This window comes from Grus americana, chromosome 3, assembly GCF_028858705.1.
Source record: "Grus americana isolate bGruAme1 chromosome 3, bGruAme1.mat, whole genome shotgun sequence".
Taxonomy (NCBI): Eukaryota; Metazoa; Chordata; class Aves; order Gruiformes; family Gruidae; genus Grus; species Grus americana.
In genome coordinates, this window is record NC_072854.1 from 45,228,945 (window position 1) to 45,251,561 (window position 22,617).

Sequence of the window (22,617 nt, forward strand, 5' to 3'; positions counted from 1 at the left end):
AATAAATGTAGTGCCACATGTCTTCTGCTGTTACATATAGAGACAGAAATATGCATTTAATTTCTGCAAAGAACAATTACAGTCTGAAAATTTGATTAAGTTTTTAGCAACAGTTAACATCAGGAGGTAACTGATAAAAGCAGCAATGCACTCTCCCAAGCCAACTGAGAACCTCCTCTGCAATACTCACATTCTGAAGAGTAAACTAGAAAGAAAACTTAAGTGTGAAATAGAACTCCTAGGAAAGTCAAAGTACCTCCATTCTTTGGAAACTCTGTTTTGCATAATATCTCCCAAAAGACAGGCTGGGTGAGGAATATCTCAAAGTCCAAAAGGAAAAATTGTGGGAGTTCATGACTATGTGTCCTGGATGCTGCAATATCCACATGACAGTAGTTTCTTAATGACAGCCAGGGCAATAAAACTAAGATATTACTTGACAGATTTCTCCTTTGAGGAACTGTTATCTCTTACCAGGAAGCTACTTTTTTGAAGAAAGTTACATTAATGCTTTTGAAAAGCAAGTGCTGTTCTAAAAAGTCTCCTGTATTAATAGATACTTCCATAGCAAATGTGCAGCAAATCTTCCTTTCTTTGAGGCCAGCAAATTTGACAAACATACTGATGAAGGATGTCAAAAGGAAAATTTGTCTTTGGAAATTCTACTAGAAAAGACACTTCTACAGAACAAAGAGTTGCAAAATTATTTCTCTATCAGGAAAAAGAAAATTTTCAAACCCAGACCTAGTTCCAGTGGAGAATTTTTGATTCAGAAGTGAAAATTCTGAGCAGAAGTCACGCCTGAAAATTATTTAGCTTACAACTTTGTTTCAAAAATTTATGATTGAACTGCATCTCCCATTCCCTGACTGCATGTATGTCTTCCAAGAAATACTTTTTCCTAGAAATACAGGTAACTCACAATTATATCAATGTCCAAAAACACTTATCCCCTTGTTACAAATAAATATCATCCATGATAATGAACACAAATTGACCATGTTTATTCACACATTATTAATACTCAAACAATGAGTATTACTTATTTTAGAAATGCTGACTACATGTAAGTGCTGCTTTTAGTTCAGCACTGAAGTAAAAAAAGTCATCAGGAATAAAGCCATTTTCAACTAACTGGAAGTCAGAAATACCAGAACTGCAAAGTTTATAATTTTCTGAATTTGGACATTCATTACTTTCAAGACAACAAAAATTTTTAGCAGTACTGCATGTTCAAAAAAAAAAATGAAAATTTTAAAAAATTGCCATGAAGATGTACATGCCTTTAAGTTTTAAAAGACCGATTTAATAGCTAAGCACCAGAAAGCAAGCACTTCATGATTTGAGAGTTGAATTCTCAATTAAGGTTTGCATAATTATTCTCTGCGTAATGTATCTAATATGAAATCCAAATTTAGAGGAAATGTTTGTACCCCATTCAACAACTAGCTGCTATCTATCTCCCTTTTCTCCCAACAAGCACAAAAGAGCATAGGGCTCTTGGATTATACTGGAAGGTCAGGAAAAAAGGAAGCGACGTTCTCATCTTGACAAAGTATTTCTTCAAATTATTTTACTTCCTCAGGGATGGCACCCAGGCACCAAAGGGAAGAAAATATTTGAATAGCTGATTTAACCTTTTTCCTTCGGAAAACAAAAGAGAGTTAAGACAAATTTTTTTAGATATATTAAACATTTCTGTTTCTTATCTGTCAAGGTCTGCTTTCACCTGCCATTGCTGATTACCTCTTAGTCAAAGCAGCAATTTTTGCTTAAATGCATTGATAGATGCTGTTTAACTAATGCAAACAAGCAAAGAAGCAAGAAATGATATATTAAGAAAGCAGAGAACACGGCTGTTATACAGAGAAGAATCCCTACGAATTTGCTATTTTAATGACCTATAGCACAGTCATATTTTCAGCCCAGTGGAAGATGCACATGCAAACCCCCTGTTTTCCAACAGGGCTAATGTTTTAAATCATTTTTATGAAAATATTTGCATTTACATTGCACTCCAGTGATTACTTAGGGCCCATACCTTGTAAGCATGCACCGTAATCAGTTTATTACTGCAGCCATTCTAATACAGTCCTACTGATGACTCATCTGTACCAAGAACAACTGCAAACATTTTCTTCATGAGACGGACTTTTGACAGCTCGGTTCTAGTGGAGTCTTTTAGAAGCCCAGGAGAAAGCAAAACCCTGCTCCACCAGGAAGAAGCCTTTCGGTCACAGGCAGTTTGGCACATGCAGACTCTACATATTGAAATGGGCTTCTGCTGCTATATCTAGTATCTCTTACTGGTTTAACTGTTGGTTTTTTTCTACATCATAACAAGCACACCCTTTATGGTAAATCAAAGCCATTTTTTGTTTTTTAATAAGGTTTCAAATACTTAGTGAAAGTACTGCATACCAGCTCTGCAAACAAAGCTTGTCAAAATACTTCTGAACATTTAGCACTGACCTGCTAAATCCAGAAACAGAGATGGCTCCCCTGTTTCCAGTCCAAGACAAATTCAGCCACTGAACGAGAGTGCAGCGAGACTGTAGGTATTCCAGAGATGTGTCATTAATCCTTGCCCAGTAAGGTTGTAAACTGAGATGAATGTACTGCAGAGGATCACAGCAATGTTGATACAGTAGCTTACAAGTTTGCGCTAGTCTACACAGGTCTGGTACTGTAAGGTGACTCAAAATCAACTGGATGAGCTATATTAAAAACAGAAAAAAAAAAAAGTCACAGATGGCCACATAGCACTTGAAGTGTTAAGGGAAAACTGCAAAGGAATAAGAAAAGATGTTCTAACTTCAAAGAAAAGTAAATCCTTTTACTTAAAAGTAACTTCTCGAATAAATCATTGATTAACTATTAAAGAGGACTGCACCGTCTTCTCAATTTGACAACATATAAAACAAGAAAGGAAAAAGCAGATCAGCATATGAAAGTGACAGGAAGCTTTCAAATTAGAAGTTTCTGTACCCATGCTAATTTAAACAGTGATACGTATGTAAACACTATGTTTACATATTTCCCTTCACAATGTGCATTGCCGTCAATCAGAATGCTGAATTGGTGTCCTCTTTCTTCTCTGGATTTGGTTTTTAAGATGGTAGCCTATTTTCAGAGTACATGGAAAAACCATACCACGTCCCAATTTCCCCACCCCTTGAACTGATTTCAGATTTATTCCTCCGCTCCCTGCTTTAAAAATCAGTGTTTTGTCTTCCACCTTATATCCTCTCCCATACATGCTGGACTATGCAACTAGATAAAAAATTCAACATATTCAGATCTTCTTTTATGAAGTAATCTCTTTCTTGCTGTAATACTTTGAGAGTATATTTGTTTTATGCCAGAGTCAAATCTGAAAGGCAAAACCTCTTTTTACCTTTATCAGATTGAATAATCTCAGCTTCAGAATAATCACCAGCCCTTCTGACTAGTACCACTATATACATTTTTGTAATGACTTATCTCACATTCAGAAATGAAGAAATATCATGCTCTGTTTTCCTTTCTAAAGGAAGATCAGCACACACAGACACATAAATACTCACTTTATGAAATAACAAAACCGCTCAACAAAAAAAAAATCTCCTTTAGCTTAGAAACTGAGAGAACATGCACTTGAAAAATGAAATCTAAAAATTAATGTTTACTTTACCAAAGCTGTCTTTAACAGCTACAAGTACCTGCACTCAAGTTATGTAACTAAAATTGACTAAGTGTTTTCAAGCAGAGTGGGAAACAATAACTTATTGAAATGAATCAGTGTAAATTAAAAAAAAACAAAACAAAACACACCCCCTCGCCCCCCCAAAAAAAACCCAAACAGCTTAAACTGAAGAGAGTCCTGTGGCCCTTTCAAAATACCATAATGTTTCATTTTAATGTCTCATAAGGATTCATAGAACAAACCCGCCAAAAATCAGAATAAAATGCTTGACATAAAATGAAAATGAAGCTTTTTGTGAGATCCAAACAGATTGTACTTCCAATGTACCAGTTGATTATGCAGCTAGCTTCCGCCTCCCCTCCTCCCCCCCTTCATTTTTGGAAGAGAAGAAATAAGAAAACAATCCAACTTCCTGCAAAATCAAAAATGTTACTTCCTACTCAGCTCCAGATTTAGTATTTGGATTTCAAACATGATCTACAACTCTTCAAAAAAATTTTAACTTCAAGTGCAATGCCAAAATGCAGTGTTTGCATATACTCCAGTTTCTCTCAAGCTTGATTTCAAGCCTTCCTTCTTCCCTCCTCCTCGCTCTTTCTTCCCCCTAAAAACAGCCCAGGTTGCCTCTGCAGGTGCCTGGAACTCTCACCTCAGCTTCATGCAGAGGATCTGCGTAGACATTTCAATCTGACAGCAATATACATATAAAATTTATATAATATACAATAACCGCAGTTTATATAATCGGCAAAGTTTGCTCCCAAGGGACATTTAGGTTGCTGGCATTTTGGTATCTGAGAGAGCGCAAAATAACTAGGAGCTAACATAGATATAATCCCAAGTTAATATCTTTATTTTTGTTTGGCTCAGACCCATACTTCACCTTAAAAGTTGCTTAACACAGTTTTATCATTCTAATAGTAGATACCTAAACATATACCTATTTTTCTAAGACCATCAATTCACTTTAAATAATTTTCAATAGTCTGAAAAACAGCTTCAAACTATTTTGCAATCTTTCAGCTATTCCCCACTCTGTAAGCCACCCAAATATCTATTTGACGAACATCTTTTCCCTCAGATTTTTCCCAGCTTATTTAGCAAGTTTTCTAGAGCAGAGAGCTCAGCAAATGTTGCAGTTAGCTAAATTTATGTCTGTAATAACGTCTGATAAAAACAAAGTAACACGAATTTTGTTCAATGGAAAAAAAAGTTATTTTCTAACTTCTGAGCAGTATAGATAATGGTGAATGAAACTATAAATGCCTCACCAATGTCCCTTTATACTAAATGATGACTTTAATGAGTATTTCATAACATATAGGATGTTGCAATCTTGCCACACCTGAGATGAAATCTCTTACCACATGAATATTTTAATCGAGGGGGAAAAAAAAAATCCTTCTTTATTTTTTACTGAAATTATGCTACTTCATAATATCTAGAATGAAAAAAATATAATGAAATGTCACTACTATGACATTAAGATATAAAGTACTTTTTTCTTCTGTTTTTTGATTAAACAAAGATAACAGGTTCCAAACCTACAGGCTAATAACCATTAATCACCGTTAGTCTGGAGTCTGGTGTCTGTCAGAAATTCGCTTTTTATGTGTGTGTATCCTAGCATAAAGTACAATTTGATACCATAATGAGAATGTGACATGATGTGCTGTATTGTGCTACACCATGTTCATGGTGATTCCAAGAATGCTGCAGAATTGAGTATCTGCTTTGAAAACTAATTTAGTAACACAGTTTCTCGCAAACAACTGCTTTAACTCTGCATTTATGAAAAAATATGGCAATCATTATTGTTTCACACTTTCTTATAAATCAGTCAGTAAAAACAAAGATTATCAGAAAAACAACCCAAAGGAATATAAAGAGGAAAACAAAATGTTATTTATAAAACACTGATCGCCTTTTTTAGGCTATGATGGACCAAAAATACATAAGTAGTTTCCCATTTGAAGGGCCGATGTGGCACATGCCAGCTTTAGAAACGTGGTTTCACTACAGTGAAAACCTCCAAAAATTGGAGGTTTCCAAATCATAACTCTCCACAACAATTCAACTAACAGTATAAAAATTCACGGTGTGCTGACTGAGCACAAAAAAGATCCTGATTCATATTTGATCCATGTGTGTTTTATTATCATCTCAGTCCCTGATTGCAGTGTCTAACATATTAGCATGTAGTTTGAATTATAAATTAAAAAGTATAACATCTGGAAAAAAACCAGAGATGTCACCCACTGCATCAAAGTTCGCTTATAAGCTCAGACAGGATCGCCACCACACTCTTCAATACATGGGATAAAAATTTACCAATGACGTAGCTCCTGATAGTATTTACCTACGCAAAAGTTTCTGCAGCATTTTTAAGCTTTTTTTGCTGAGTAACAGCAAGCAACAGCCATTTGTACCAATGTACTTTCTGTGGCTAGAGCACAATAATGCAGAACTTGATTTGGTCAGAAAATAATGCTTGGATGCTGGTCAAACCTAGAACATCTGCACTTCCCACAAATTCCCTCCTTCAGTTCTTCAACATGAGTCCCTCCAATAGGAAAATATATTGGCCTATGCAAACCACTCATTCAGAAACACACAAATGAATGACTTGCAATATTTTTCATTCTGCAGCTAGAGCTGCCACAGCTTAGACTCTAATTAGAATTGATACTAAGACATGTTCAGATAAAGGACAAAGGATATGTGCACAAAAGGGCGAAGAGAGAAGGCAGAAAGGAGAAGATGGCATTCTAGGGCTTCTGACATTCCTCAGCATCGTTTAAGAAAAGAGAGTCCCTAGTTCCACGATCCTATAACTTGCACCAGCAAATGCATACAGAGTCAATAGCACACATGAAAAGCGGATCCTGCAACTGTTTCACAAAACACAACCATTTCAGCCTCTCTCTTCTTTATTCTACTAACATAATATGCTTTGGTGGAGTGGGCTTCACATCACCAGGCTATAGGCTCTGATACTCTCAGCACTGAAAGGCTGTAAAGGTTTTAAGTCCCTTCTTGATTCAAAGAAAAGGAAAGGATCTTACTGACAGACTGCACAATCAAATAATCGAGACTCCAAGAGGACTAAAACTGGAGAGATCTTCTCCATGTGCCATCGCTCAGAGCCCTGTCTGCTATAGCAACTGGCAGTACATTGGCCATTAGCTGAAGGGAATCTCGTGCCATATGGTTATTAGCTGTTAAGACAGCTTTTAAGACCCTCATGAGTTTCTCTTTCCAAAGAGAGGCATAAAATCTTGCTGATTATCCAAAAGACTACAAATATTTGTTCTGGAAAGATGCAAGAAGTTTACTGTTGAGGGAAGAAAGCGTATGAAATTTAAAAATGCTCCTGCTTACTGCTCCGACTCTTCTGAGTATCATTTAAGGGATGCAGATCTTACTTTCAAGACCTGTTTTCCTGGAACACAGGTGCCAAATCCACATTTAGCAGTGGAAGCAACTCACTTCCCCAGTAGACATGAACAGATCATCAATCTTGTAGGCAGCTTTAGGAAAAATTGGCTTTAAGGAATGACAAAGATGTCATTTATATCTTTTTATATCAAAATTTATATTAAAAAGTATCTTTTGGACTGCAGCATGCAGGATTTCTCCCGACTCTCCTCTCTGGAGGACAGAAGTTAGGTTCTTGGTACCTGGCACAACTTGGTGAGCCTCGAACTTCACAAGAGGTATGCTGTGACAGGTATTCCTCACCTTTCTCAAAGGCTTTTAACTTGCTCAGGCCTTCGGGTCTCAAGCACTCTGTAAAGCCAACTAAGACTAAGGTCTTACTCCTTCCACTTTAGAAGCAGCACAAGTTAGTCAAAGATAAGTGGGAAGAAAGACAAGGACATTAAGTGTTTCCTAGAAAATCCTTCCTCAATTTTAATGTAATTCTGCAGAACAGATGATAGTACAAAGTACTTAACAGCTACTAAGGGCTGGTTAACACCATCCATGAGCAGGGAAGGAAAATTCTCTCACCTAGTTCATCCAAGATGTCACCCTTTCTTCTAAGGAAGTCTGTGCCCCAGGAGCTGAGCATTTTTCTCTTTTGGTGTTTAGAGCTCAGAGTGAAGCAAGCCATTCATAATACCATTTTGAAGAACACCACAGCCTATGAAAGGATAGTCTATGGAAGTTTCAGAAAGACAACAAAGGCAAAAAACAAAGGCTGGAGGCTGCTGCCTACTTGAAGATTAGCACAGAAGACCACTCTGCCTGTGTATTTTGTGAATTATGGAGGGTAGTATGAAAAAGCCTGAAAGAGCTCAAATAAGGAATAGGCATATGTATGAAGACTTAGGATAGTTACATGTTCACAATCAACATGAACATATAAAAAGATACAATTTTTCATGTATCAATCAAGACTGCAAGGAGTCAGCGGTTGCCTTACTTCATTATTACAAGGTTCAAACACTTCCCAGAAAAATCTGACACCTGTCAGTCTTGAAGACAGCATGCAGAGTACTGTTCCACTGTATCACATATCTGATGTGATAAAAAACTGTCATACTACAAAGTACAACATTTTTGTTGTTCTGATACCCAAACCTCCAAGCTGGACCAAGAAGGTAGGAGGCTGAGATTTCTGCTGTCACAAATCCAGTCCAGAAATAGCCTTTTGTAGTTTTCTGATAAATATTCCACCCATATTTTCAGTTTCTTTAAATCAAAGCAGAAGAAAAAAAAATGTTCTTGGTATTGATAGACCATATAAATGCATTCATGAAACCAAACATGTTAAAAAATGGATAAAAAAGGAAGCTGGAACACAAACAAGAAAGCAGAAAAGCACAATAAAGTACATGGAGGCAGAATTTCATAGGAGTAACAGGACCACACAAATACTTCCTGAATCATAATCTTAATATGTATAATCATGTGGAACAGAAAAGACATTAATCAATCTCAATAGTCTACTATACTACAAATCAATTTATCCAGCTTTTTCAAACAAGACTTCCTAGATTTAAATCAAGTTTTCTCTACAATTAATTTCTTTGAATGACTAAACCCAACAAATTTTCAAATGCAGTTATACATTTTAAGATGTTCACCTTTGCATATGCAAAGTACTTTCTTTACTTGAGTACTGATATACAAGCACCAACAGTAAAATATATTAAACACTAAATGGACTTTGGGAAAAAGAAAAACATAAACACTAGAGTTAACTCAGGATGAAGTTAGTATCCTCATTTAACATTCCACTGCAGAAACAACAGCAAGAACAAAAAAACAAACTCAAGAACAGAAAAAGACTTAGAAGAAAGATACACAGGAAAAAGATGGAGAGAGTTGTTACATTCTCTTCCTCTCTCTTTACAAGCCCAGCAAACTTCTGCAGGTTACTACAGCACACAGGTACCCAACCACGGCCTTCACCTGCTGAATTTGGGTACTTAGAGACAGAAGAGATGACTAAACGAAAATACTATTTGATTGAATCACGTATTTCTGAAAGCACCCCACAATCAGTGACAGCATCTCTCACCGTCCTCCCGTTGCTTTCAAAAGCGAGTCTGATTCAAGCCACAAGCACTCTGAGCATCTGATGAGTTACCACAATAAACAGTACCCTGAAGAGCAGGAACAATCACGTCTCTGCCCAAGTCCAGAGGTCTGACCAGCAAGTAAACGTTCCTTTCCACTACATGCAAACCCAGTTTATTTCAGCAGAGGTGAAGACAATTACATGATCCCTCAATTCTTACTCCAACTAGGGTACTGGCCTCGATAAAAGGCTACACTCCACTGAGAATTTCCTGGCCTGCACACAATATTCAGCAATCATACTTCACAATCTCATTATACTGGAAATTACAGGAAAGAAAACACTTATCTACACTGACTCTGAGCATACTTGCAACTGCCCCGCTGCCAGGGGATCTGAAAGAAGTAGTTTCTGCACAACTGTTTCCTGTGCTAATGACAGAATAAAAAGTAGAAAAACACATCAAAACAAGACAGTGTACAGAGGTCCAGCTTTTTACTTGCACCATGATTCAAAACTTAGCTGGATGGAAGAAGCTTATTTCATAATGATACAAAAATATTATGGCAGTTTCAAGAACAAAGTTCTGGGTTTTTGTAAGAGAGATAACAGGGGAAAAAAAAAAACTTTTAGCCCACTACAAACAATTTTCACTTCCAGATCTAGATTTCGTCTTTTCATATCTGTTTTATATTTCTTCATCAAACATGAGGACTAAAACTACTGGAAAACTGCCAGAAGCTTCTAAGTTCAAGAGCTAGAAATTCAAGGCTACAATAACTGGTGTAAAAACTGCATGTCAGTGGACAGATTCCTGATAAATAAAAGTGCAGTAACTATGCACATACCAGCAAATGGCTTGCTGGTATCCATCCACAGAAGTAGACAGACTTAGATAATTCAGGCATAACTCTACAATAACTGCAGGAGATTCACAGAAGAATGCAAGGAACTGTAACTGGAAAAAAAAAAACCAAAACAAACAAAAACCAAACAGGTCTTGACCAGTATCCTATAAAGCACCTTTACACCCTTAACGATCAGGACAAATACATTGAGTATAAACAAGCTTTTCTTACCTCATAAGGCAGTTTATCAAAATATCCGTTAGTCGGCCATTCCCTGAGGGTAACAATGCTTAACTGCTTATTAAGGTTGTCCATTCCACAGCCATACTTCTCTTCATCCTCGTCTTCATCAATATCATTCATATCAATCATCGAAGTCTTAAGTGAAAGCACAGGTCTCTCTTTCACACCATGTAGTACTACTGCATCCAATTCGGTGTAATAGTCCAGGAGAGAGCTGTTCACTTCCAATCGGATTAAGTTTGTGGGAAAGTTTATCTGCTTGATACAAGGTGTGAATTGCCGAGCCTGAGGACCATTCACCTTTGTAGGTGCCTCAGACCAAAGGATTTCCCATCTGTGAAAGAAAAATTGCACACACAGACAGTATAGGGATTAAAATCAAAGTTACTAAAGCAATTTCTGAACACAGTAAGACAGCTTCTCTGTCAGAAGTATTTAACAAGTGAGAAACATGGTTGAAAAGACAATGAAAATTGTTACCTTTTCTCTAGGTTTGGTAAATATCCTAAGGATGAATTTAACAGGGCACACTAATTCATGACCTTAGCATATTTTCTCTGCATTGCTAACTAACAAAACAAGCTGTATAGTCAAACTTGCATTAGAGCATTGTTATTCAGGCACAAGTTGTGCTAACATTTCACAGGTAAATGGATTATGGGTGTCTTCACAATGATGGCGTGTTAGTATAAGTATGCAGGGAACAGTCTTGCCATGAAACCCAAACATACAGTCAGCTGACCTCTCTTCTTTCCCACAGAAGGTTTTCACAAAAAGAAAAAAACCCCACAGCTCAGATTTTTTAACATCAAACCTGTTCAAATTGCAGCATTGCAAATTATTAAAAAATAATCTAAACTTTACTTTGTTTATCTGTCTAGGCAAGCAAACAATTCCTTTTAAAAAAGTAATTCACTGTCAAATTACCAAAGAAAATAGAATCTTCAAGTCATTTTTGAAAGGGTCCTTTGCAAAAAACTTTAGAATTTCCAAACTGATAAACCGAATTTTTTTTCTCCTCTTTGGTCCAGTGACAGAAGAAGGTGGAGGGCATGCACAGAACTTCCATATATACAGCCTTACTTTCACACACAGACCTCAAATCTCTTCCAGTAAATGACAGTGAAACCTGCTGCCAACTAAGGAATCTGGAGAATCAAGTCTGATATTCATTAGGTCTTTAGTGCTCCCAAACTTGCCCAAAGGCCTGAAAACAGAAACATGCTCTTTATATCTGCATGGGTCCTCATCCACTGAATGGATTGTAGAGGCCCTTCAGTCACTGATGCCCATCTTTACCTCCCTCAAGTCTAGTTAATTCCTAAAGAAGGAAGCCTCCAGCAGCCACTGCTGCTACTCCCTTTGACAGTACACTTACAGCAATCTCTGCATCCCATCTGCAAAACCCAGACACTTCCACATCTGCTCCATCTCTTTCTGATCACCAAGTCCCAGCTTCAAGGATTTCTCTCAGCCTACTTGTCCTGTCACAAGGGACTCAGAAATGGTGTATCTGCTCCCTAGTTCCTCAGCATCTCAGCTTTCCAGATACCACTACTCTGAACTTACAAGTATTGCTCAACACTGACATGTACTGCAGGGGGAAAAAAAATAGTAAAAATAAAAAAATAATCAAACATGCTTTGTTTTCCAGAACCAAATGCTTAAACTTTGTCCATCATGGCAGAAAGTAAAACAAATGCAAGAACTTTCATTAAACATAGCACATAGTATAAATAAGGCTTAGAAGCTTGATATTTGCTACTATTTCAAGGATAGGAAAATAAATCCGTATCAGCTGAAACTTCCATTTCATGATGGACGTTTTCAGGTATGCACAGATAAATTTTCCTATCCTACATCATGCCGCTCTCCACAAATACCTTACAGTAGAATGGGAGGCCTGTAGAAGTCTTCTGTCAAAGGAAAAAAAAAAAAAAGTCATGAACTAAACCCAAACATGCAGGACTGGCGAATATATGGCAGATCAGAAAGTACCAAGGTAGGAGAGTGGACAACTCTGCCCTAAGGTCAACATTTTTTATAGTAGAGACTTATTACTAAGGGAAGATTTCATTCATTTAGGAAATGAATGTCAACTCATGGCAAAAATGATGTAGTCCCACTGTCACACCCGCTCACACAGGTCGATTCCCTAAGCAAATACTTAATGTTGGCAATGCACCTGACCTTTCTTAACACATCCAGATCACCATCTGACATTTTGCTTAGATACTTTCATGTACCCTCTCAAACTATCCTTAGGGAAACTCAAGGCTATCTTTTTCACTAATTTAGCACATACTGGACCATCAGCTTTTAAGAGAACGTGTCTCAGTTATTGACTTCTTTGGTGCCCAGAGAGAGGATTACCTAGCAGTAGAAGAGCTCTGGAAAAAAATAATGCACCTGGAGGTCTAGGTTCATCAAACTGCAGAGTAATAACCTCCTTTAGCAATCAGTCTCTGTAGTTCCCAGTCCTTGTAATAAACTGGAGAAGGGTAAAGGAAAGGCATATAGCATGTCTTTTTACAATCTTGTGCAACTCTACGTTACATACCATGTGCTGATGAACATGAAGACTGGTGATTGTTTTCCACTGTCCTTGTCATACTGTTTTCCTTTTATCAGCAGCCCACCAATCTAATTTTAAAGGAGTTCACTGTTGGTTTAACTGGAAAACCTCAAGTCTATCAGGTTAATTTGATGTTCTTCTCTCCCTTGGTGGCACCGCACACAAGAACAGGCCATAGCAACTGTTTTGACTCAGGGTTGGTATATTCCTCCCCAGTGTAGGCGTACTCTTAACACACTCATTACTGCAATAGGAAGTGGTTTCTTCATTTAGGACCAGCACTTTGACACTTAAATGGGCTACATGTAATCTGAATGGGAGCAAAGACTCTACAGTTGGAAATGGATCAAAAAGTCTAAATTTCCAAGAGACTTCAGTAAGAACTGCATTTCTTCTGTACTGGAGCATTTTTTGTTTTGTTATGGCCATCCATTTCAAAATCCTTCAGAAGAAAGGCATTTTGACAGTCGGTCCTGCTTTGAGGGTGCATACCAAAATCAGCTTCCCTAATAAGGTTGCCTGCATTTGTTCCAAGCTTAAGATGCTCTATTTAACCCAAAACAAAGAGAAATTGATTCTCCCAAAATACCTGTAAAGAAGTCAAAGGAGTTTTCCTTTTCTCCTGCCCTTTGAGTTAACCAGGTAGCTCTCAAAAATCAAGCAGAATCAAATGACTGAAGGTAGGACATTGTTTGTCCTCAAGTCTTGCATCCTCAAGTCTTTGCCTGTGCATACAGTAACAGCTGATCAAAGATGTTGCAATGAGAGTGCTTTGATAAGAAGGTTTCACCAGCTATGTGCTGGAAAGCTTCAGTCTTTACGCTGCCATGCAAAGCCTGAACGAGAGGCAGCAACATTTGTATTACTTTCTCTAGCGACTGAAGAAAATGAGGACCTTTAAGTTTTTCCATTCAGCTTTAATGGACTCAGTTTTCCCACTAGATTTCTCTCTATCTCATGAAGATAGCCAGGAACTCATTCTGCTCGAATTTCTGATGCTAAAGACTCCATATATGTATATGGTAAAAAAAATAAACTCCCATTCTCCTTCTCTCACCATGAAGAAAAATACAGTCTAGAGATTTTTAGGCTGAGAAACATTCTTGCGAGGTTTGTGTCAAATAAGAGCACATGTTTAATGCTTAATTTTTTTGTTAATGCTGTTGGAAAGCATTTTAATGGCTAAGATGATGCCTGAGTAGACCCAGTTACTTCTGAAGAAAATGTATAATAAGAAAGATCCTCTGGCAAAGTGGCTCCTAAGGAAAGTAATCAGCTTGCTTTCTAGCAAGACAAGATTAAACTTTGCCTGCAATCTGCTGAGATTTCTTGCATTGTAAAATTGTGATTGCTGTAGAAAGTGAATAAAGCACCACGTGCTATTCAAACACAAGAAAACCCTCCCTGTCCCAAGAAACTTATAGCTGTGTTAAAAGACAAAAGAAGGAAAAGTTTCAGATAAACCAACAAGGAGAACATAAGGAAACTCAGAGGAGCTGCTGAAATTGCAAGTTCTGCAACAATTATAACCATGATATGTGATTATAATACATCCCATCTGCCCTTCTCCAAGCAAGTGCTCTGCAAATAATCTGTAGGCTACCTACAAGAAAACGTCTCCTGCCTGCTAAGATGCCAGGGATGCTTCAGTATACAAAGTTCAACATAACCTGGAAAGTGCATCCCTGGCACTTTGTATTTGTAAATACAAATGGCGGGGAAGACTGATCATGAGAACAATTTTAGAACCATTCAGATCAAGGTGATAAGCAGAGTTTACAGCAGTCTAATTACCTGGACGGGGGAGGAGGGGAATACACAGCAGATTTTCTCTTCTACTTTGAGAGTTCAATTCTGAAATACCAGAGAAAGCAGGCAGGACTCCAAGAATGCCCAAGGCATTTAAAATAGCAAAAGATATTTCAAATAACTGCCCTGGCCACATGAGCTTTTTATGGGTTTCTCAAAAATGACTGTGTCCCATGAGCCCAGAATTCATTCTTCTATGACAGTTATCTGGACAAGGAAAAGCTGTTTTCCCAAAGATGTCAAAACAAGTTATAAGTAAGGATGCAAACAGCTAGAACTTAAGTTGTGTGTTACACATAGGTGAGATACAGCCCTGAAGGTCCCTTATCACACTCTAATGTGTTGATGGTATCAGCAGTGTTTTGGGTGCCTCCATCTGAGATTCACAGGGAACAAAAGGTAGAGAACCATCTGAATGCCGCTCTCTACAAGCAAGACGTGATACTTCATACTGAATATACTGCCTTCCTAGTTTCACTCCCTTTATCATAAGGGGGGATTTTCTTTTCAAACATTTTCATCTCAATCCTGGCTGCCAGTAAACAAATCTACAACATTCCCACCTGGATTAGACTTCCAGAGAGAGAGCCTATTGCCTAAATACAATAAACTTCCTAATGGAAGGAGACTGAGCCTTTTACTTTGTCCGTCTTCCTTAGCCTGCTCCTCTGGTTGCAGCAGCTTCTGCCTCTATAGGCTTCCAGACCTTCAGAAAGAGAAAGGAACCCCGCATGCAGCAAACACAGCTAAGCTAGGAAATACTGAGCCAAGCATCTACAAATCAAACTCAGAATTTGGCTTAAAGAGCATCTAGCAAAATTCTAAACGACATGAAAGAAATTAAAGAGAAGCACATGGTGGGAACACACAAGGCAGAACGGAACTGCTCCCAGACAGTCAAATGATCATGGTATCTCATCTGTGAGAAACAACCTCATCAGTGTTACACTTTATCTGTGGAAAACAAGAAAAAATAATCACAAAACAATCTCCAATCTACTAAAAAAGCAATCATCGCATAGCAGTAAGGACATATGCTATGATACATCACCCCAAGCACTGCCACACATCCCAGACTAGTTAAGAATCTCTGGTTTTGAACTTTTATAAAAGCACATGAATATGTGGTGTCACTATAACGTACATGAGATAAGAGAAACTGTCAAATTAAGTTAAAAAAAGACCACGACAGAAGAGGAGCAGGGACCAATTTTTTTTTCTTTTATATTCCAAATTTAAAAAGCAAAGTTATTTTTGTAAAAAGAAAAAGTTGAAAAAACTTCTGAAAAAATTATTTCTGACTTGAAAGCTCCCACTTAAACAGACACAAACTCTTCCTGGTTGACAGCAGTTAACTATTAGGAGTATCAAAATGTTTCAAAAGGCTGACACCAAAGAAGCCATTAGGGACCGGCAAAGAGTAAGCCTTCTGGGTAAATGAGAAAGAAAAAGAAACAAGAAAGAAAACATCTTCCTCATCTCAGAAGCTAGCTACATCTTATTCATCAATCTAATACACTATGAGAAACAAAGAAAATTCTCTTGTTTGGGTTCAGGCACCGTGTCCTCATCATGGCTGTGTGGAGCTCTGCCTCTTCCACTGGAGGAAAAGGGACTCGTCATTGTCACCAAACCCTAAGTACGCAGAATGTACAAAAATAATAATCATAGTGCAACACAACACAAAAAAGAGGGATTTCTTCACCACATAACAACTGAGACTATATGCTACAATATTCCCTTAACCTCAGATTATTAATTTTTGCTTGGATTTTCTGCACTCAGATAATTCATGTAACAAATTTGTACATAGATACTAACATATGTTAGCATAGTTCAAGAAATTACCAAACACTTCTCACCAGTCAAGGTGTGAGTGGCACTAATGAAAAGCACAAAAGGTCTCGATGTGTAAAGACAACAGTGTCTCTGACATTTATGATTTTTAAAAATTGGTTTATGAGGAGAGTGATGTAACGTCTTCTGTGTTTAAAGCAGCAGAAGATATGAGAGGACAGAGAATTCCTAAATTGCTGGAAACTGGTTAAACCATAATGAAAAAACTTCGAATTAACTGTCATGTTTTAAGCATTAGAATCATTTAGGAACAATTACATTCCATTCTGAAAATTAAATGTTTATTCCCATTCCATGAAGAGCTGATCCCACCTCCAAAAAGACTCTGAATAAAGCTGATTTGAGACAGCATCATACAAAGCTGTAACTGATAGCAGCACTCAATGCACCAGCAAAAGAGAAACATTACTAAAGACCTTTTTCTGAACACCCGCATAAAGTTGCTCTTTCAACTGAAGCATAAAGTGAGCAACAGAGTAACATATTGCCCAACAGCATACAGCCACATGGGCTATAGCCATTTTGCTACCAGAATATATGAAGTCCTCTTGAGCAAGTCTGCAGCACAAGAAAGACATGGAGCTTGTGGAGCGAGTCCAGAGGAGGGCCAGGAAGATGATCCAAGGGCTGGAGCTCCTCTCCTATGAGGACAGGCTGAGAGAGTTGGGATTGTTCAGCCTGGAGAAAAGGCGGCTCCGGGAAGACCTTATTGCGGCCTTCCAGTACCTAAAGAGGCCTACAGGAAAGATAGTGAGGGACTGGTTACAAGGGCACATAGTGATAGGACAAGGGGTAATGGTTTTAAGCTGAAGGAGGGTAGATTTAGATTAGATATTAGGAAGAAATTCTTCACTGCGAGGGTGGTGAGGCACTGGAACAGGTTGCCCAGAGAGGTTGTAGATGCCCCATCCCTGGAAGTGTTCAAGGCCAGGTTGGATGGGGCTTTGGGCAACCTGGTCTGGTGGAGGGTGTCCCTGCCCATGGCAGGGGGGGTTGGAACTAGATGGTCTTTGAGGTCCCTTCCAACCCAAACCATTCTATGGTTCTAGGATACAATTCTATGAAGAACTGTGGTACACCAAGTCCTTACAGAGCCTCTTGTAGGTTAGAAGCTTTCGCACACAGCAAAGTCTTGGATGAGCTGATGTTTCAAATACTAAACAAACAGAAAAAAAAAGATTACTCAACTGCACTAGTATAATCCACTAAGCATAACATTTTAACAAGTTTCAACAGATTATATTTCCTCTCAACAGTTTTGACTCCACCATTAATTTGGCCTTCTTTTTATAGCAAAGTAAGAACTGGTGAAAAGGAACCTTTCTAATGACCTGCCCTTTCTACACCAGTGTTCAGAAAGTAACAGATTCTGAGTCAGCAGATAAAACAACAGCATTTTAAGGTTTTTAGGTAATAAGGTGATTTAAAATTGAGTATCAAAATAGTCACAAGAGGAAAACAAGGTTCTAAGCGCCCTTTGAGTAACTGGGACATGGCCTTTTTTAACAGAACAAAATAGTATGGCAGTTTTTCAAGTCCAAAACATCAGTTAAACACAGAATCACCTGAGATTGTCAGCAGCATTCTACCTTCAAAAAAAAAAATTCTTAGTTGACATCTTGGAGAATTTTTGGAAGTGAAAACAAGGGACGAAGAAATGAAGCAGAAAAGAGACCACATTCTTCCAACTCTTCATATTTCCCTCATAATGGTGAGCAAATGAACAGAGGAAAAAATACTGCATACCTCATGTGGAGACAGGGTTCGTTCATCTTCCCTTCAAGACACCATGCATAAGACATGGTTGTCTCTTTCAGAAGAAAGGAGACAAACCAAATGTGCAGCTCTGAACAGCTAAGTCCTACTGAGGAAACGTAAGTCAAAAGCAAAAAAAAAAAGAATAAAAAGTCCCTCCGACACTTTTCTAGCATCAAGACTGGCAAGTACTGAAAATGCAGCATAGACAACTGGTTCTGAGGCTCCCTGAGACAACCTTCTTCTAACCAAAAATGTTGTTAACCTAGGTAGGCAGAACAGAAGATACTCCTGCCTACAAATGAAAAAGCATGGTCCTACAGAAACTTCATCCTTTTTTTATGAAGGGAAAGTCTGAGCTCTCACTCTGACCACACCCCAAGAGGAGTCATAAAGCACATCCCAAAGTTTTATATTAGTATTTTCACTTCCATCTTCTTTTAGCTCTCTGAACAATCTTCTTTTTTTTTTAAGTGCACATTACTAAAAAGCTCCTTCGGTTAACATCTCTTGAGCTTTCCTTCAACACTTCTTGGTCTTTACACAAAACTAAAAAAAAAAGTATATTAAGAACCAAAACCTAAACAGACTTTTTAATAAAACAGCGTTAGCTTATTACTCAGAATATCCTTGTATTGCCCTGCAGCACGCTATCCTACTATTACTCTAATGCAATATTATCAACAGCTACAGAAATAATCTCTACATAAATCTGTGCTACATCATAAAATGAAGAAGTAAAATCTACATCATAAAATGAAAAAGTAAAATGAAAGTTCACAGAGTAATTGGCCAAAAGTCATTTCACATTAGGTTCCAAGTTCAAAAGTCTTAAAAGCTGCCTTCACAACACACCATCCTGTAAGTTCTGTATTACTGTGCCAAACACACTCCTACTTCTGAAGTTAGGCAGTCTATTATTATTAGTTTGACCTATCACTGTTCCTTGAATTTGGATGTTTACTTTAAAGCTATACAGTATATCCTCATTAGAGTGCTGTAAAACAAACAACTGCACTAAACAACAGTAAATGACAGAATGACAGAAAATAGATTAATTGGGAATTTCGAATATATAACATGACACCTGATTTTCTACGGGGTTTGAATAAACACCAATGGCCTAGTGTTAGGAAGCACGATATACTAAGCTAGACCTCAAAGTATGCTTTTTAGCTGTAAGACACAGCTTAGGGAAAAATACTCAGCATCCAAGCTAACACTGCTTATATCGCCAAAGTGTGCATTTTAAAGGAAGACAGTATTTGTTGGCATGTTCTTTTCTATAGGATACATTTTAAGTCTTTCTTCTACCAGTTCTTTCCTTTATGGGTTTGGTATCATTTCACTGCTTTTTGATGTATATGGAGTACTTTGATTGCATATACTGATAGGTCTTCCCAATGTTTTTCCCCACTATGTGTTTTTACCTGTTCTCTTTCTCCTTCCATTTCTATTTCCTCACCTCCTACTAGGAGCTTCACACCTCATACACAGTGTTTTCCTTTACTATCTTACCATTCCCCAGGTCCCTATCTTCCTGCCCCCCCCCCCCAACTGGAATTTCACCAGGAGTTCCTACTACGAGGAAAACCAATAGGATTGAATCAACTTCTTTTAGTCTAGATGCAATTGTAAAAATGAAGCACGGCTCACACCCTTTGACCAGACCAAAAATAAAGATCAGACAAATGGCATCACCTTTTGCCCAACTGTTTTGTGGTTCTGGTTTTGGCCTCATTTCCATATGAATAGTTATAGTGCTTGATTGTACTATACATACAACCTAAAGCATGCAGAGAGCAGTTTATGGCTACTTGAAGCAGGATGATACAGCAACCGTGAATCCTCAGCCTCTTATACACAATTTGCTTTTCTTATTGTAGAAAGAGAAGAACTCAGAACTGCCAGTGCAAAAGTGATTTTTGTACATATATAATAATTATTGGTCATAGAAATTCCAACATAAAAGCTATCATTACACAAATTAAACCTGATATTAGGATCTGCATTAATTCCTACCAAAAAATCCACATCTCTGAAGTTGCTATAAAAACATGCCACCAGTTTTAAAAACATGCAGAAATGAAGAAAATGTTAGTGGGTCAGATACAAAACAGAGAAATACTAGGAAGTAAAATTATCTAAACTGCATTATTTGTAGCATTTAACATCTTACAGGAAAGCACAAAGGAGAGAAAAAAAATTACCTTACTTCAGCTGGTGGATTTTGAGAGTAAGGATTTGCAGAGCATGCCAAAATCCTGACTACAGCTCCAGGATGATATGTTTCCAGAATGTGCACTGCGGTGGGATAAACTGGTTCCTCAAAAGCGAGTTCCACGTAGTCCTGGCTACAGAAGGTGGGTGGCGTCCTCTTGAATGGCAGGCGAGCGCTAGGACAATGATCCCACCAGGTCCCGTAAGTTCGAAAGACGGCAGTCTGAGTAAAGTCACCAGAACTAGGGTACACGTTTGGAATACCCGCTAAATTCCACATGGTGTACGACATGCTGTTTTCACTACCATAGTGAGAGCTGAAATCCAACACTTCTTTGGCATACTGAACTATTTCAACGTTGATAGGTAAGGCTCGGGTGTTTGATTCAATAGCCCTCCGGCTGTTCATTTCTCCTCTCGTCGCTGTCCTAGCTCGGCGCCGAAGGCACATATAGTAAAACATGCTCAGAACTGTTAACATGGGAAACACTGGTGACATCTAGATATGACTTAGGAAGATGCAAAAAGGTCAAGAGTCCTTTATAAGGTGCATTAACTGCTTGTGGTGTTTTGGAAAAGAGCTGATAAAACAGAATGAGTAAACATAGTGAGCAGATACAACATGCTTAGAAAGCAAACTGTACTCTTTCAAATACCCTCCTAAACAAAGTCCCGCTATTAAAACATTAAAAAATTATTACATTTTATTTTAAGACAATTATTTAGTTGGAGGCTACTAAGTATGGCTTCCTATTTACTGGGAAGGGGGGGGTGTAAAATAAAAAGACTATGAAGAAACATTAGCCGAAACTAGCCCTCAATCAACAAAGACTAACGGTTAAATTAAACATTATTTTCAGGGATTTATTCAGACAAAAAAATCTTGCACTGACTTATGGAAATGAAATCAAGTGTGAAATGAAATCTGGTCCTTGCACTAAACAACTGTAAAAGAGTATCTGAAGGTACAGCTAAAATTATCCATAGTATAGTTTTGAAATAATTAAAACAAAACTGACTTTTAAACAAAATACTCAAGTACCCAGTAAGGCTGCAGCAGTATACAGCTCAACAAAACCTAAGTTACTTCACTGCTTATGTTTTGCAGTAAGACTGCTCCCAGACCCAAATTAGTTCATTTAAAGCTAGGTCAAGTATATATTATATTATAATCTGGAGAGTAAATACACCCTTAAAACAGCTCATACAGAAAGTTGGACAGACACGCCAGCAAACTGTATCCTCTAATTTGTTCCCATAATTTGTGAATGGTTTTAAGAGTGAAAAGAAAGAGCTTTGGGCAGTTAATCTAAACCAAAAACTTAACCCGCTGCTTCCTATATCAGAGTGCTAGCCTGAAACAGACTCACAAAAATACTGTCTTTACCCTTTGAAGTTGTCCATGACAGCATTCACCAATGATAGAAGGGTCACTAGCCTCCTGAAGGATGCTCAGAATTCATTAACAACTTCATCTTCCTTGAAGCCGAGCAACAAAGTAAGTCTTCAAAAGTGTCCTGGCATCAGAAGCAGAAGTCCCCATAGAAAGCATTTTACTTCTGATAAGAGAAAATATTTTCATTTATGTAACAATTCAGTACACAAAATGTACAACATCTGCATACTGCGAGGCCACCTAAAAAATCCACACAAAACATACTAATAATTAAGCATACCGATGTGTTTTGCACAGCCTACCTCAAATCATAAGTAAAGCAGACAGACAAACAGGTTTAACAATTAGAAAAAGCCAAAGTAAAGGTAAGTCTCTTTACTAAAGTTTTCTCTTTACAACGGTGAAGAAATATGCATAGCTGAATGTTGTCTTCAGGCCACAGAAGGACTGTATCATATTCCCTACTAATAAAGATCCTCTTACATATGTTTGTCCCATATTTAGCAGCCACTCCATACCTGTGTGATGTAAACTGTTAGATTTGCCAACACACAACGAAACGTGGAACGTACTCTGCGATTTCTGCTAGCAGTACACAACACACTTGGACAATAACACAGCACTCCAGAATTCACATCCTCCAGTACCCCAAACTGGCCTTCTGATTAACTTGTTCATCAGCTTTACTAGGAAAGAATAAGG

At 37.8% G+C, this 22,617-nt stretch overlaps 1 protein-coding gene across 5 annotated transcripts in view; it reads right to left on the bottom strand.

Moving 5' to 3' along the window:
* FBXL4 (F-box and leucine rich repeat protein 4) overlaps nucleotides 1-22,617 on the bottom strand; it is a 72,655-nt gene that overhangs the window by 44,510 nt on the left and 5,528 nt on the right. For all 5 annotated transcript variants that reach the window (XR_008576378.1, XR_008576381.1, XR_008576380.1 and 2 more), the window contains exons 2-5: nucleotides 21,907-22,078; nucleotides 20,510-21,100; nucleotides 10,292-10,637; nucleotides 2,473-2,717 (exon numbers count right to left, since the gene is read on the bottom strand). Coding sequence is in view for 1 of the 5 variants with exons in the window: in XM_054820411.1 (XP_054676386.1) it covers nucleotides 2,473-2,717; nucleotides 10,292-10,637; nucleotides 20,510-21,018 (1,100 nt within the window). In the remaining 4 variants the exon portion in view is untranslated. The remainder of the gene's footprint in view (nucleotides 1-2,472; nucleotides 2,718-10,291; nucleotides 10,638-20,509; nucleotides 21,101-21,906; nucleotides 22,079-22,617) is intronic.